Source organism: Babylonia areolata, chromosome 1, assembly GCF_041734735.1.
Source record: "Babylonia areolata isolate BAREFJ2019XMU chromosome 1, ASM4173473v1, whole genome shotgun sequence".
Taxonomy (NCBI): Eukaryota; Metazoa; Mollusca; class Gastropoda; order Neogastropoda; family Buccinidae; genus Babylonia; species Babylonia areolata.
In genome coordinates this window covers 52,309,209-52,322,437 of record NC_134876.1, presented here as the reverse complement: position 1 = coordinate 52,322,437, position 13,229 = coordinate 52,309,209, and the positions used below count along the sequence as shown (strand labels likewise).

General features: G+C 40.3%; 1 protein-coding gene across 1 annotated transcript in view; it reads left to right on the top strand.

The window, feature by feature from the left end:
* LOC143284210 (uncharacterized) overlaps positions 1–4,360 on the top strand; it is an 8,894-nt gene extending 4,534 nt beyond the window's left edge. Inside the window, exons 2-3 of the mRNA XM_076590914.1 lie at positions 807–944; positions 4,237–4,360. Coding sequence (XP_076447029.1) covers positions 807–944; positions 4,237–4,360 — 262 coding nt within the window. The remainder of the gene's footprint in view (positions 1–806; positions 945–4,236) is intronic.
* The last annotated feature ends 8,869 nt before the right edge of the window (positions 4,361–13,229 follow it).

The window sequence follows — 13,229 nt, the reverse complement described above, 5'->3', positions numbered from 1 at the left end:
CAGTCCAACTAGACTTTGAGTTACGTTTATCAGATACTAAGTCTTGACACTTTTATCATGTTTTGGATTTCATTGATGTGACCTTGTTTCTTTGTTAACCAAGAACACTGTCATCAACACCAACATCATCACATCGTCATCATGTCTATCATACTAATCATCATAACCATCATCATCATCATCATTACGATCACCGTGAACGTCATCAACACCTCCACCATCACGACCATTATCATCGTCATCATCGTCGTCGTCCTCCTCCTCATGATCATCATGATCATCATCATGATCATCCTCATCGTCGTCACAATCGTATTATCGTCGCTGTCAGTCGTTGTCGTCGTCATCGTCATCATCAGGGTGACGTGTTGGCCTAGAGGTAACGCGTCCGCCTAGGGAGCGAGAGAATAGAAGCGCACTGGTTCGAATCACACCGGCAGTCGCCAGTATTTTCTCCCCGTCCACTAGATCTTGAGTGGTGGTCTGGACGCTAGTCATTCGGATGAGACGATAAACCGAGGTCCCGTGTACAGCATGCATTTAGCGCACGTAAAAGAACCCACAGCAACAAAAGGTTGTCCCTGGGCAAAATTCTGTAAACAAAAAAATCCACTTCGATAGGAAAACAAATAAAATTGCAGGCAGAAAAAAAAGGGTGGCGCTGTGAGTATAGCGACACGCTCTCCCCAGGGGAGAGCAGTCCGAATTTCACACAGAGAAATCTCTTGTGACAAAAAGAGTAATGCAACAATGCATGCAACATGCAACGACCCCAGCTGACAGTGGGTGCTGGGTGCTGTGTGCAGAATGTACCAGGCCATAGGGCCGGCGCTGACCATGCTGGGCCTGGTGTTTCTCTTCTGCTCCTGCATCTACTATTACTGCTACGGGGTCGGGGAGTCCAACCGGCTGCCTGGAGGATCGCACCAGGTCTCTGCCCTCCTGTCCGGCTGCTGCCGTGTCTGTCTGTTTGTCCTGTCTGTCTGTCTCTTTGGGTCTCTTCATGTGTTTTCTTTTCTCTCCAAAGAATTTACTTGTCATTTTAGCGGGTTTTGTTTGTTTGTTTGTTTGTTTGTTTTTCGCACGGCATTCTCCCTCTCGAGTCTCTCTCTCTCCCTCCCTCTGTGTGTGTGTGTGTGTGTGTGTGTGTGTGTGTGTGTGTGTGTGTGTGTGTGTGTGTGTGTGTGTGTGTGTGTGTGTGTGTGTGTGTGTGTGTGTAGTGCATGCTTGTGTCGTGCTTGTTTTCCCCCCATTTCATATAGATACACAGAAATGTAACATTGTTCCTTCTGGATGTTTTTTTCTTCTTTTTGATTTCCTTCTTCTCTTCCCTTCTTCTCCTCTTCATTCTCTCCTTCGTTCTCTGCTTCTTCTTTTTTCAGCTTCTTTGCTCTCTGTCAATCTCTTCTCCTCCTCCTGTCTCTCTTCTCTCGTGGTCAATACGCTCTACAAGCGATGCGTACTATTTTCAATCATCATTTCTGGAAAATGAATGTGTGTTTTTTTTTCTTTGAGATCGCATGCACACAAAATGTGCAAAACAGATAGATAGATAGATATAGATAGACAGACATTCAGACAGACAGACAGATAGAAAGATAGGTAGATAGGCAGACAGGCAGACAGACAGATGGACAGACAGATAGATAGATAGATAGATAGACAGACAGACAGACAGACAGATAGACAAATATATAGATAGAAAGATAAATAGATAGACAGACAGATGGACAGACAGATAGATAGATAGATAGATAGACAGACAGACAGACAGACAGACAGACAGACAGAGATATATTAAACTAGACTAGACTAGACTTGACCAGACCAGACCTGACTGTATTCCATCAGGTCAGATCGATAGATAAATGGGACAAGCGAGACATCAGACAGACAGATCGATTTTGCTGTCATCTTCTGATTTGGGAGATTGTTAAGCAAGTTGTCGCTTGCACTCTACCTTTAATGGCACGCGGAGAAAGAAGTGAAACTCACGTCAACGTTGTCTTTGTTTTTTTTCCCCCACTGTTGGAATAACCTATATGAGTCATATTTGCCCTGCTTTTGATTTTAAGGTCGCTACCAAAGATGACTGTGGTTACTAAATCTTTTTGGTTTTTTTTTTTTACTATAACAACATCACAAATAAAGATATTGATAACAGGTGTAGTAATAATGATACTACTACTACTACTACTACTACTACTACTACTACTACTACTGTTATTACTAAGAAGAAGAAGTGTTCTTATGGATATTTATTCTCTATGGAACAATAATCATTCTAAGATTAGTTCCATTCATTTTTGTCTTTTCGATCTTCTTTTCCTTTGTGCTAATCATACATGCGTGTGATACTGATGTATATGTCACTGTTTGAATTTGAAAGAAAAATTATTGTGATAATGGTTATACTAATCATTGTATGAATAATCATATTTTTTTTTTTATGTTACATGTTTGCTGCTCTGAATCTTCTTCCGCTTCTGCATGCTGCCGTGTGACTGGTCCTTTGCTTCACTTCACCTTCTGCATGCTCTACTGTGATTGGTCGACATTTTTCTGCATGTTTAATTTGACTGGTCGATATTTCTGCATGCTGCAATGTGCCTGGTCATTTTTTAATACATTTTTTATATGTGAATTATTGCGATTGACAATCTCCTATCACCTGCTTTGACGTTTTGCGCGGCGCATTGCCATTTCTTCTTCATTTTATTATTATTTCATCAAACACTTTAAATAATCAATCGCTGGTCTTGGTCAAATTTCCTGCTCGACGCGTTGAAATGGCCAAATTAACTGGTAAACTGCTCGATCGATTCACTGTAACTGCTTAAATGATTTGTCTTGTGGTGTTGACGGTGATCGGTCCAATGTGACTGTTCCCGCTTGTTCCTTTTGTTAACTGGTCAACCATTCTTCATCCATCACGTGCATCCTGTAACTTTGTGACATGAAAATCCACGTACATATCAAAACATATTCTGTTTGCCCATGAAAAATAAACAAATCTTGCATGCTTTCGTGAAACATGCCAATGTGTTCATCACTGCATCTGGTGTTTTGCTACGTGTACGGCTCTGAATACTTACTTCGCTAATATATTTTGAACTGTGACTGATGACCTCACGCCGTGGTGGTGGTATTTTCACAACATTTGGAATGACATCTTTGTGTGAGCCTCTTGTATAATTATGTTCCTCTTCGTCAATACATTGCATGAACTGCTTTTCTCAATATTTCATTTTGTGGCGATATGGGACCAACTACAATTACGATGTGTTTGAAAAAAAAACCCACACAAACAAACAACCTCCCACCCCCCCACCCCCACCCCCAAAACAACAACAACAACAACAACAAAAACACACACCTCCCGTCACATTCTTTTTCCGTTATTCCGTTCTGACCACCATAGAAATCTGTACAGAGTTCCATTAATTATGACCACCATCACCATCAACGGGGCCACCATAACGGTCATCACCTCAACACCCCGGATGGAGCCGTGCGGAGGGCCAGCCTGAATAACGAGCTGTATAAATCCGGTTCAAGCCCTCACCCAAGCCCTCATCCAAGTCCTCATTCGCGACATCGTCATTCAAGCCCTCATATCTCCAGGGGGGAACGAATCCCCTTGGCATCTTCACAATATACTAACGAAGGGAAGCAGTAAGTACACTCGCTTTATTTCTTTCACATGACGTTTTCAAATGTTTCCATGTAATGATGAAAGCCCATAATTATGATGAAATCACGCACATGAATGGCTTGACCTACCTTGCAATCTTTATTTGAAATTACTTTACAGGGATCACAAACCTGATGATTTTTTTCACTGGAATCTTTCTTTGAAATTACCTTGCATGGATCACAAGCCTGATGAGTTCTTTTCATATTGCCATTTTACTTTCTTTCCTTGATTTCATATGGCTGAAAATAGGTGGAAACAGTTGACGGCCCGGGGGAAATCACTGCTACAAACTCTGCAGAATGTTAGTTTCTTTTATTGATTGCTTGTGTATGAGACCTTAAATCCAAATGGTACCAAGAGCACCTGGTTCCAATGTAATGGTCGGCAACTTCCAAATTGTACAGTCGCTGGCCCGTTATGTTTTCTTCCATGGTACTGAGCAGTTACTGCCTGTAGATGATTGTGTTAAAAAAAAAAAAATCACTGATCATGTAATGTGCTAATAAGTTCTCCCATTACTTTTTATTTTCTTGTTGCAGGCAGTCACCACCTCCCACCATCCGCATTGACGAGGCACCGGACACAGGCAGTGAAAGCGAGGCTCAGGACACAGAACTGCTCGTCAACGGTGACATTAAGAGTGACGACCCGTCGCCTGCATGACTTGTCTCCCCTCCTGCTCCACTTCCTGTTCCGGTTTCCACTGATTTGGCTTTGACATTCCTGCATTACATGGGGCGTTATTTTACCGCCTGCAACAGTACATGTTTTACTCTTACACCTCATCAACTTCTGACATGCGTGTTCCCCTTCTATTCCCCACCCTGCGTTTTGATTTGCCCCTCCCTCCAAAAAACTCTGCTCAAGTCACGTGGCCTTCTAATTCTGTGGCAGAGTAACGTTTGTGTTTTGTGGCTTTATTTTCCCCGTGGCAGCTAGCACCATCTGGACGTGAGGGTGTTAACATGGGACGCAACTTTTGCCGTGTCTTCAATTTCCTTTCTGAAGCTCCTCAGTCCGGGTGATGGTGGCTTTGGCGAACCGATTTTACTTGAAGCACACTTCCTTTGGTGTTCGATGGCATGCTTGTTGGTGATAAACGATGATCAAACTGATTTGAAATACTTCAAATAACGAAACAAAATAGTTGATACAAGAATACCAAAGATGCAAAATATCACAACAGAATAAAACAACAACCAAGTAAAAATTATACCGGTAGATCAAATACGTTGGGTCTTTGTCATCATTTTATGTATCATTTTCACAAAAATCGCAGTTACAGTTTGCAGTGTTGACATGGTGTATACAATTATGAACAAACAAATAAATCTATCTTTCGGTAGTTCCTCCTTTCTTTGTTTTGTTCTTAGTTTTCACTGATAAGGAGGAAAATGTTTGGATCATCACTCAGTGACTGAAACGGAATGACCAGGAATAGAATCTTAAGAAAATGTTAGGGCATCGAACATGTATTAATTGACGATTTGTCTACCTCACTCTCCTCCTCACACTAAAATACTCGAGAATATTGAAAGAGGTGGACCTGCATATGAGTGTTGAAATACAATTTCAGCATTACTGGAATCTAGAAAAATCAAGACACAGCGAATGTGCCTTTACCATTCAGTATGGAATTCATTAGCATCAGCTTGTGGGAACATTTTTTTTGTAACTATTGAAATTGAAAGTAAAGCGAAATGATAATGAAGTTACAGCCAACCATTATAGAAAATTTAGTGTTGTTGTAGATGCAGGCACGGCTAATTTAGACATAAAGACCATGGAGTAAAAAACAAGTTGATTATTGCTTTTTTTAAACTATAAGTTTGAACATTTTGTTCTAATATGGAGTAAAACTGCCCATTTGGGCCAGGGCATTGCTGTGGTAGCAAATTTGGAGCCTTAATTACATGCCTATGTCTGAGATGATTAATTAATTGAAAGAAATTATTCGTGACGAATTCGAGATACACCTTCCACACCCACTTCCTGTCCTTTGCTCACACCACAAAACCATGATTTTCGCTTCTCCTTGTAAAGAATATGTTAACACCGACTTTGTTCTATATCTTTGTATGTGAGGGTTTTTGTTTTGTTTTGTTTTTTTTAATTTCCTGTCTGATGTGTCGGACACGCTTCACATACGAAGTGCACAAACTTTCATCTTTCACTGTTTCAGACATGTTTGGTGCTCTTCGGAGAGAGGGTACAATAGGTTCATATAAATGAATAGACCGCAGGTGGTCGAAAGGTTTTGCACGTTTCGTCTTCTTATTTCTGTTTGCGGTGCTATAGTCTGGCGCATAAGACCTAGGCGGAACGATCACACGTGAAATGATGATGAATTTTGTTTAATTGGACATTTATTTAATTGGACGTCACACATACTGGTGATTGCAGACATTTTGTTAGAGTGTCGAATTTTACATTTTGAGTGTTATCGCTTAGGAAAGAAGGGGGAAGGGGATGAGATAGATACAACTGAAAGTCAGAAGGCCAAATATATTCACATAAGCAAAACTCGGGCAGGCGATTTGTGGCAAACCGTGTTCGAGCTAGTGGGCTGACGATGACTGCCACACGTTGTCAAACAACAGAAAGTCGATCAACAGTCATTAATAGCGCGTGACACACATTTCGCCTTCGTTTGGTTCTCCAAAACCGCCCCATTCCTTTCCCATCACTGTGTCAGAAGGATCGGTTCACATACACAGTGTTATTCGTTTCTCCAATGCACTCACAGTGGTTTCGCCATTAGGTGACGTCATGCTCACATTTCCTGATAGAAACCTTGTTCAACTGCTAAATCAGAATAATTATGCCACGAGTCAGAAGCTGTTGGTGATCATCGGTAAGATTGTACACACCAGGGCAACATGGAATATCACACAAGCAAATGAGGAGGGGGTCTGCTATTACTGCACAACAATAGAATTCGTCAAATCATCACACACGGTAGCAATGTAATGTCGGGAATGGGCAACAAAAGCTTGCTGCAGAGCTGCAGAACTACATATCTTAACCGTATTTGGATGTTTGTAGTACTGTTGCCTGGTGCACAAGACGTGGGGGAAACGATCGCATTGGACAGTCTGTAGGCAAAACGAATGAGGGCAAAACGCGCCTGGGCGAAACTCGCTTTGGCAAAAACATGGCACACCGGAAATGGCAGCCTGTTCTGAGGGACAATAAGAAAGCTGTGTGTGCTTTTTCTGAGACAGCAGCACTCCCACATATCACTGTAGAAAGATGGATATGAAAACAATCACACTGACTCCAAGCTTTTTCATGATTCTGAGAGTAAATAGGTTGTAAATAGTTTCAATCAAAACTGCATCTATCTGCCTGACGTGGATTTGTGGAGTCAACAAAAAAGTAGATGTCTACGACAGGTTGGTATTCCATTTCCTGACCGGAAACTGTGTATCCGTTTTATTGGAAATATTTAAAACGAAACGCATTGAACCAAGAGTCTGTTTCTGTAAGCCCAAATAATGTCAAGGAAAATGGCATCAGATAGCCAAATAAGAAACTAATTTCAAACAGGCATTGGTTGCGAACACACAGTATATTTATAATGTTAAAAAAAAAAATGCAACAATCCATATTTAGCCATTATCGTCCTGGACAAAAAAAAGAATGGGCACATGACAGTTTACAATGGGCATGGCAAAAGTTGTCGAAAATGGCCATTATAACGACCTAATTTGTCCATGTAACGGCACGGGCAATTTGGAATAGACATTTTACATAGAGTAATTCGTGCAGTGCAGTGCACCAAAGTGCATGCCAAATCTGCAGAGTACAGTATGGTACAGCACAGTACACATGCACTATAATGCAGTACAGTATAGTACAGTGGGTACAGTTCGACACAATACAGTAGGCGCAATACAGGACTGCAGTTCAGTGCAGTACACTGCAGCATGGGTTAGTACTATGCTACAGTACAGTTTAGTACATTTCAACTCCTATGATGTGCAGTACTGTACAGTACAGTGCAGTACAGTACAGTACACAATTCAGACCGGCACAACACACAATACATGCAGAATATTACAGTAGGTACAGAACAATAGAGTACAACACAGTACAGTACAGTACAGTATTGTACATCACAGTATTAACCACAATACAATACAGTACAGTTCACCATTCAGCCCAGTACAACGCAGCACTGTATGCAGAATGTTAAAGTGCAGCACTTCACAGTACACGAACATCACTCGAACACAACAATTCACCAAACGAAAGACTGATATCATGTCTTGACCATGGTTTTGTTACAGGACAGCCATGCCTTTCCACTTTCCATTCTTTTCTTTGTTCCCCAATTACACCTGTCGTGTTGATCTTTATACCATGACGTGATGAGTTGTACTGGTATGTTTTTCTTCAACAATGGACCGGTTTTTATATTGTTACGTGACTTGTTAAGTCTTTGAATCGTGGATCAACGGCACACGCTTATTGTCTACGGAACTAACACTGTCAGCATTAGCGTTACTACGTTCTAAATTTATTTTTCATTTTGTTGATGGTGGCTTCTGTATTTATTAAACTTCTCTGACTGAGTGACAGTGCGTGTGTGCGTGCGAAAGAGAGAGAGAGAGAGAGAGAGAGAGAGAGAGAGAGAGAGAGAGAGGTCTCTGTTTTTCAAGGAGCACTGCATTCAGACAAATCTATATACGCTACACCACATCTCCTCTGCAGATGCCAGATCTGCAACATGCCCCAACACGCTAGTCAGACCTCGAGTGCATGCATATTGTATTTGTGTACCTATCAGACTGGATTTCTTCCACAGAATTTTGCCAGAGGACAACAGTTATGTTGCCATGGGCTCTTTTTCAGTGAGCCAAGTGTGTGCTGCACGCGGGACCTCGGTTTATCATCTCATCCGAATGCCTAGATGCTCAGTTTGATTTTTCAGTCAAACTTGGGAGAAAGGGCGAGAGCGGGAATCGAACCCAGACCCTCACGGACACTGTATTGGTCATTCTACCACCTTCCTTCTAAGACTACACCTAAAACAGAGAGAGAGAGAGAGAGTGTGTGCGTGAGTGTGCATGCGCACGTGTTTGCGTGTGTGTGTGTGTGTGTGTGTGTGTGTGTGTGTGTGTGTGTGTGTGTGTGCCCGCGCGCGCGCGTGTGTGTCTAATGATACACATCACGCATAAAATCCTCTTTTTTTGGTGACTAATTAAAATGACATTAAATTTGTATCTTAGTCTGTCATTGATTAATTAATTATTACAACTGTCACCGATGCTGGCCAATTATCATTAATTTGTTGATTTCTTCCAACAGGAGTATGATCTGGTTCAGATCTTCTCTCTCTCCCCACGTGTACTTTGAAGACACTTGTGCTTGATTGTTGTCCGAAATGTTGTTCTTTACAGGTCACTGCGCAGCCGTGTTCTTGATGAGCAAATCACGTAAATGAATTTTGATTATTACTCCATTGTTTTTTTTCTGTGCATTGAAGGCATGCTAAATTCCATAATAATTCTTGTCCCTGGCTGAGGCGACTTTCACAGGTTGTGATCAATTGTTATGGTTATGTGGTGTTGTTATGATCATGTTGTAGAGGTAGCAGTTCCAGAAAATCTCAGTGGCACATGTTCACCAACTCTTTGTTGGAATGTGGTCCTTTCCATCCCAGACACGTTCCAGCTTGTGAGTATAAGGTTCGATTCTGTGCGTTCGTTGTGTGTTCAGCTGTGAGATTAGGCTTTGGCGTCTTTTTGTTTCTCAAAAGGACGTGTGTCAAGTAACTGACTTGGCATTCAAATGGTGTGTGTGTGTGTGTGTGTGTGTGTGTGTGTGTGTGTGCGTGCGTGCGTGTGTGTGTGTGATAATGAAAAACGTACGCGGGTTTCAGGCGTTATTTTCAGGGGCTATTTCCCCCCCTGATTCGAGTCAACGGATAATTGAAAACCAACTGAAGGAGAAGAACATTAGGAATGTGCAAGTGAAGATGCAAGGCACAATTATATTTTGTAATATATAAGATATATATATATATATATATATATATATATATATATATATATATATATATAATTATGGCCAAATCACAGCGATTAAGAAACCACATGCAATAATAGGGGACACACACACACACACACACACACACACACACACACACATTAATTAATTAAGTAAGTAAGTAAGTCTGGGTTGCATCCAAAACATACACTTGCAGGTAGGTAAAAAAAAAAAATAAATAAAAAAAAGCGCTGCAGCGACGCGCTCTGCACAGGAGAGCAGCCGAATTTCACACAGATGAATCGGTTGTGACAAAGAGAAATGATTATAATACACCGCAATCAGTTGGTGGCAAATCTAGACAAAGTTTCAACTCACTTCTATCGGGAGGATGGACTGGGGAAGGAAGAAAAAACATATCACTTTTATCGAACATTGGTGTTCTTGACTGAAGCAATAGATGCAACATGCCAGCATGTTGCTGGTGTTAGTACTTGACATAAAACATACACCATCAAAGTGTTAGAAGGGCTGTCAGTATAACGAAGAGCTTTTTACGTGGAGGTTAGGTTACTGGATTGTCTCGAGCCTCATTGAAATAAACTCCGCTCTGTAGATTCATTATTGTTTAATCTCGAGCAGAAAGAGCAGAAATATTCATAAGCATCGTGAGTGAACTGTCCTTCTATCTTTGATAAAAACATCAGCCGCAGATGTACGTCGTTTGTTGAATGTTATTTTTGTCCTTTCAATTTTGCCTTTTCTTTTTCTTTTAATTTTGCCTTTTCTTTTTATTTGAAAAGAAATGTTTTCTGGTATGTTATCCACATGTTTTGTAATACTGCTTATACATGTCAAATGGGAAGACCCAATCTTCGTGACTGCCATTGATATCCCTGTTACGATGTATACTTGTATTCCATTTTTTGTTTTGTTTCTTTGTGTTTTGGTGGTATGTGTTTTTTTTCTCTCTTCTGAATGTACAAACGCACATACATTTAATCACGGATATTATATATATATATATATATAATGAAGTGGAATTTTAAACACAGCGGCGGACAAATGGTGCCCAGTGATGTATGTGCTTCAACCTGTTCTGATTCTGTCTTGTCTACGTGTCGCTGATTGTGCATCGTTTTTTTGCCTGGACACTGGACGTGAAAACAAGGATTTCAATGGAGGGGCTGGCCCCGCGAATGAACTGACCATGCAGTAGGATAGCCAGTGCTGGCCCATTGTCGTGTTACTTTTTGATCGATGATCGCTTGTGATTTCCAGCACCGTGCCCACTCTTTATCGGAGATGCCAGTTTCTTTGTTGTTGTTTTATTGGGGTTTTTTTTCTTCCAAAACTGGTCCTTACTCCATGTAACCGCCATGGTTTTTTTCTCTCTACATTTCATATTGTTATGTATATTGCACAATTTTTCTCACAAAAATCTTCCTTTTTGTCTGTGTTCTATGCCTTACTATATGACTTGATATAATTATTGTTATGATGTGCCCGCACTTTTTCAGCACCAGTATTTTAATCCATGGAAGTATGTTGACTGTTGCATTCTGATTTCAACGATTGAACATAATCTCTCTCTCTCTCTCTCTCTCTCTCTGTGTGTGTGTGTGTGTGTGTGTGTGTGTGTGTGTGTGTGTGTGTGTGTGTGTCCGATGACACAGTGTTAATTGTAAGCATTTGCATTTTAATGAAGATATGTTGTTGTTATTGTTCTTTATTTTATTTTGTTGTTTACACAAGACAAGTTTTCTTCGGACTTGTATTATGTAGCATGACAGGGGACAAAACTAAGATTTTTCAACATGGCGAAAATGCTTCCAGACTATACACACGTGAACTTCTGTTCTCATGAAAGGTTTAGTGTTCTATTTTGGGTTATGGACCTGAAGGATGTTGATTCACTTCTTCAGTCATGGCAGTAAAAGTTTCTCCTTGCTGTTAACTCCCAACACCACTCATCTATCTCCATTGTATGCTGGAACTAGCAGTTACCGCACATTTATTCTTTTTTTTCCCCAGAACTTTCTGGTATGACATTGACGTATTGGGGATGAAAGTGTCGAGGTGCCTTGTGCTGTGTGCACATAGCAAATACATACCAAAAAAAATTGTCCCTTGTAAAATGATACGGAACATTCTATACCAGAATTGCACGGAAGTTATCTCTTACAAAATGACAGGGAAGATTCCGTAACATCATTATTCAGGTCGTTTAATGCAATGATATAGAAGATTCTGGAACATGATTATAATGAAAACATGGCAGAATGGGGGCTGGGGGTGGGGGACCCAGGATTAGGCATACAGACAGACAGAGCCGGAGGAATCTTCTGAACAGTTCTTCGGTTAATGGCCCCAGTGACTCTAGTTATGGTAGAAGAAGAAGAAGAAGAAGAAGAAGAAGAAGAATTTACCCTTCCGACTAACGCTTCTCCCGTTCATACTCCCTATTTCTCCTTAGATCTGAAGGGCAGAAATTACCCCGAGATATTGATGTGCCTTTTGTCTACTTGCCGTTGTTATCACCAATCTCTTCCCTTCTCAACGAAACTTGCCCTGCCATGAGGGCAATCAAGGATTTTCTTCTTCTTTTTTTTTTTTTTTTCAATTTAAGCGACACGCTTTAAAAACAACAAAAATTCTGAAGTGATTCTCCCTTATTTGAATAACATATGGCAGCAACGATTTAGGTATTTTCTGGGTTGTAAAAGAGAAAGGAATTCATGACCTGAACGAATTTTAAAAGGCAAAGCTATGAGAGAATCTCTCACTGTATATTTCTTTTCATGATGTCCGGAACCAGAAAATTTAATATGCCCACAGAACAGCATAGGCGGCATCAGAGAGGCCATGGGGATTGTAAGGGATCTTCGGATGAAAATATTTCCGTTTTATTGAAGAAGGAGGCACCCAGCTGCAGTCGACAAGAAGATTGAACAAATGAGATTCGTGTACTTCCCAGGTGCTTTGAAGATCCGAATTAAAATAAATGAATGAATAGATAAATAAATAAATGAACAAGTAAATAAATGAATAAATAAAATCAGTTCAAACAAACAAACGAATAAATAGAATAAAAAGTGGATGTGTACTGGATAAAACTGTGTTTATTATGGCTTGACCATTTTTGTCTTGACACCGCTGGCACCATAGTAGTATTGGGTTGTCTTCCCCTGTTGCACCCACTCTGACCTCTTTTTTTCAGCGATCAGGTGATTCGAGACATATTTCTTCCTTTCTTCAATTCATTTTGATTCATGATGTTATTGCTCATTTACTGATTTGATGGGTTTAAAAAAAAAAAATTTTTTTACACAAGTATGAATGCATATTGTACAGAACGTGTGCCTCTCTTTAGGCATTTAACTTACAGATGTCAGCACATTTGTCTACCTGTTTCACAGGTAGTAGCTTTATATATATATATATATATATATATATATATATATATATATATATATATCAGCAAAAAATAATGATGGTTGATTATCAACAACCTCCCCACCCAACCATTTTTTGGTTT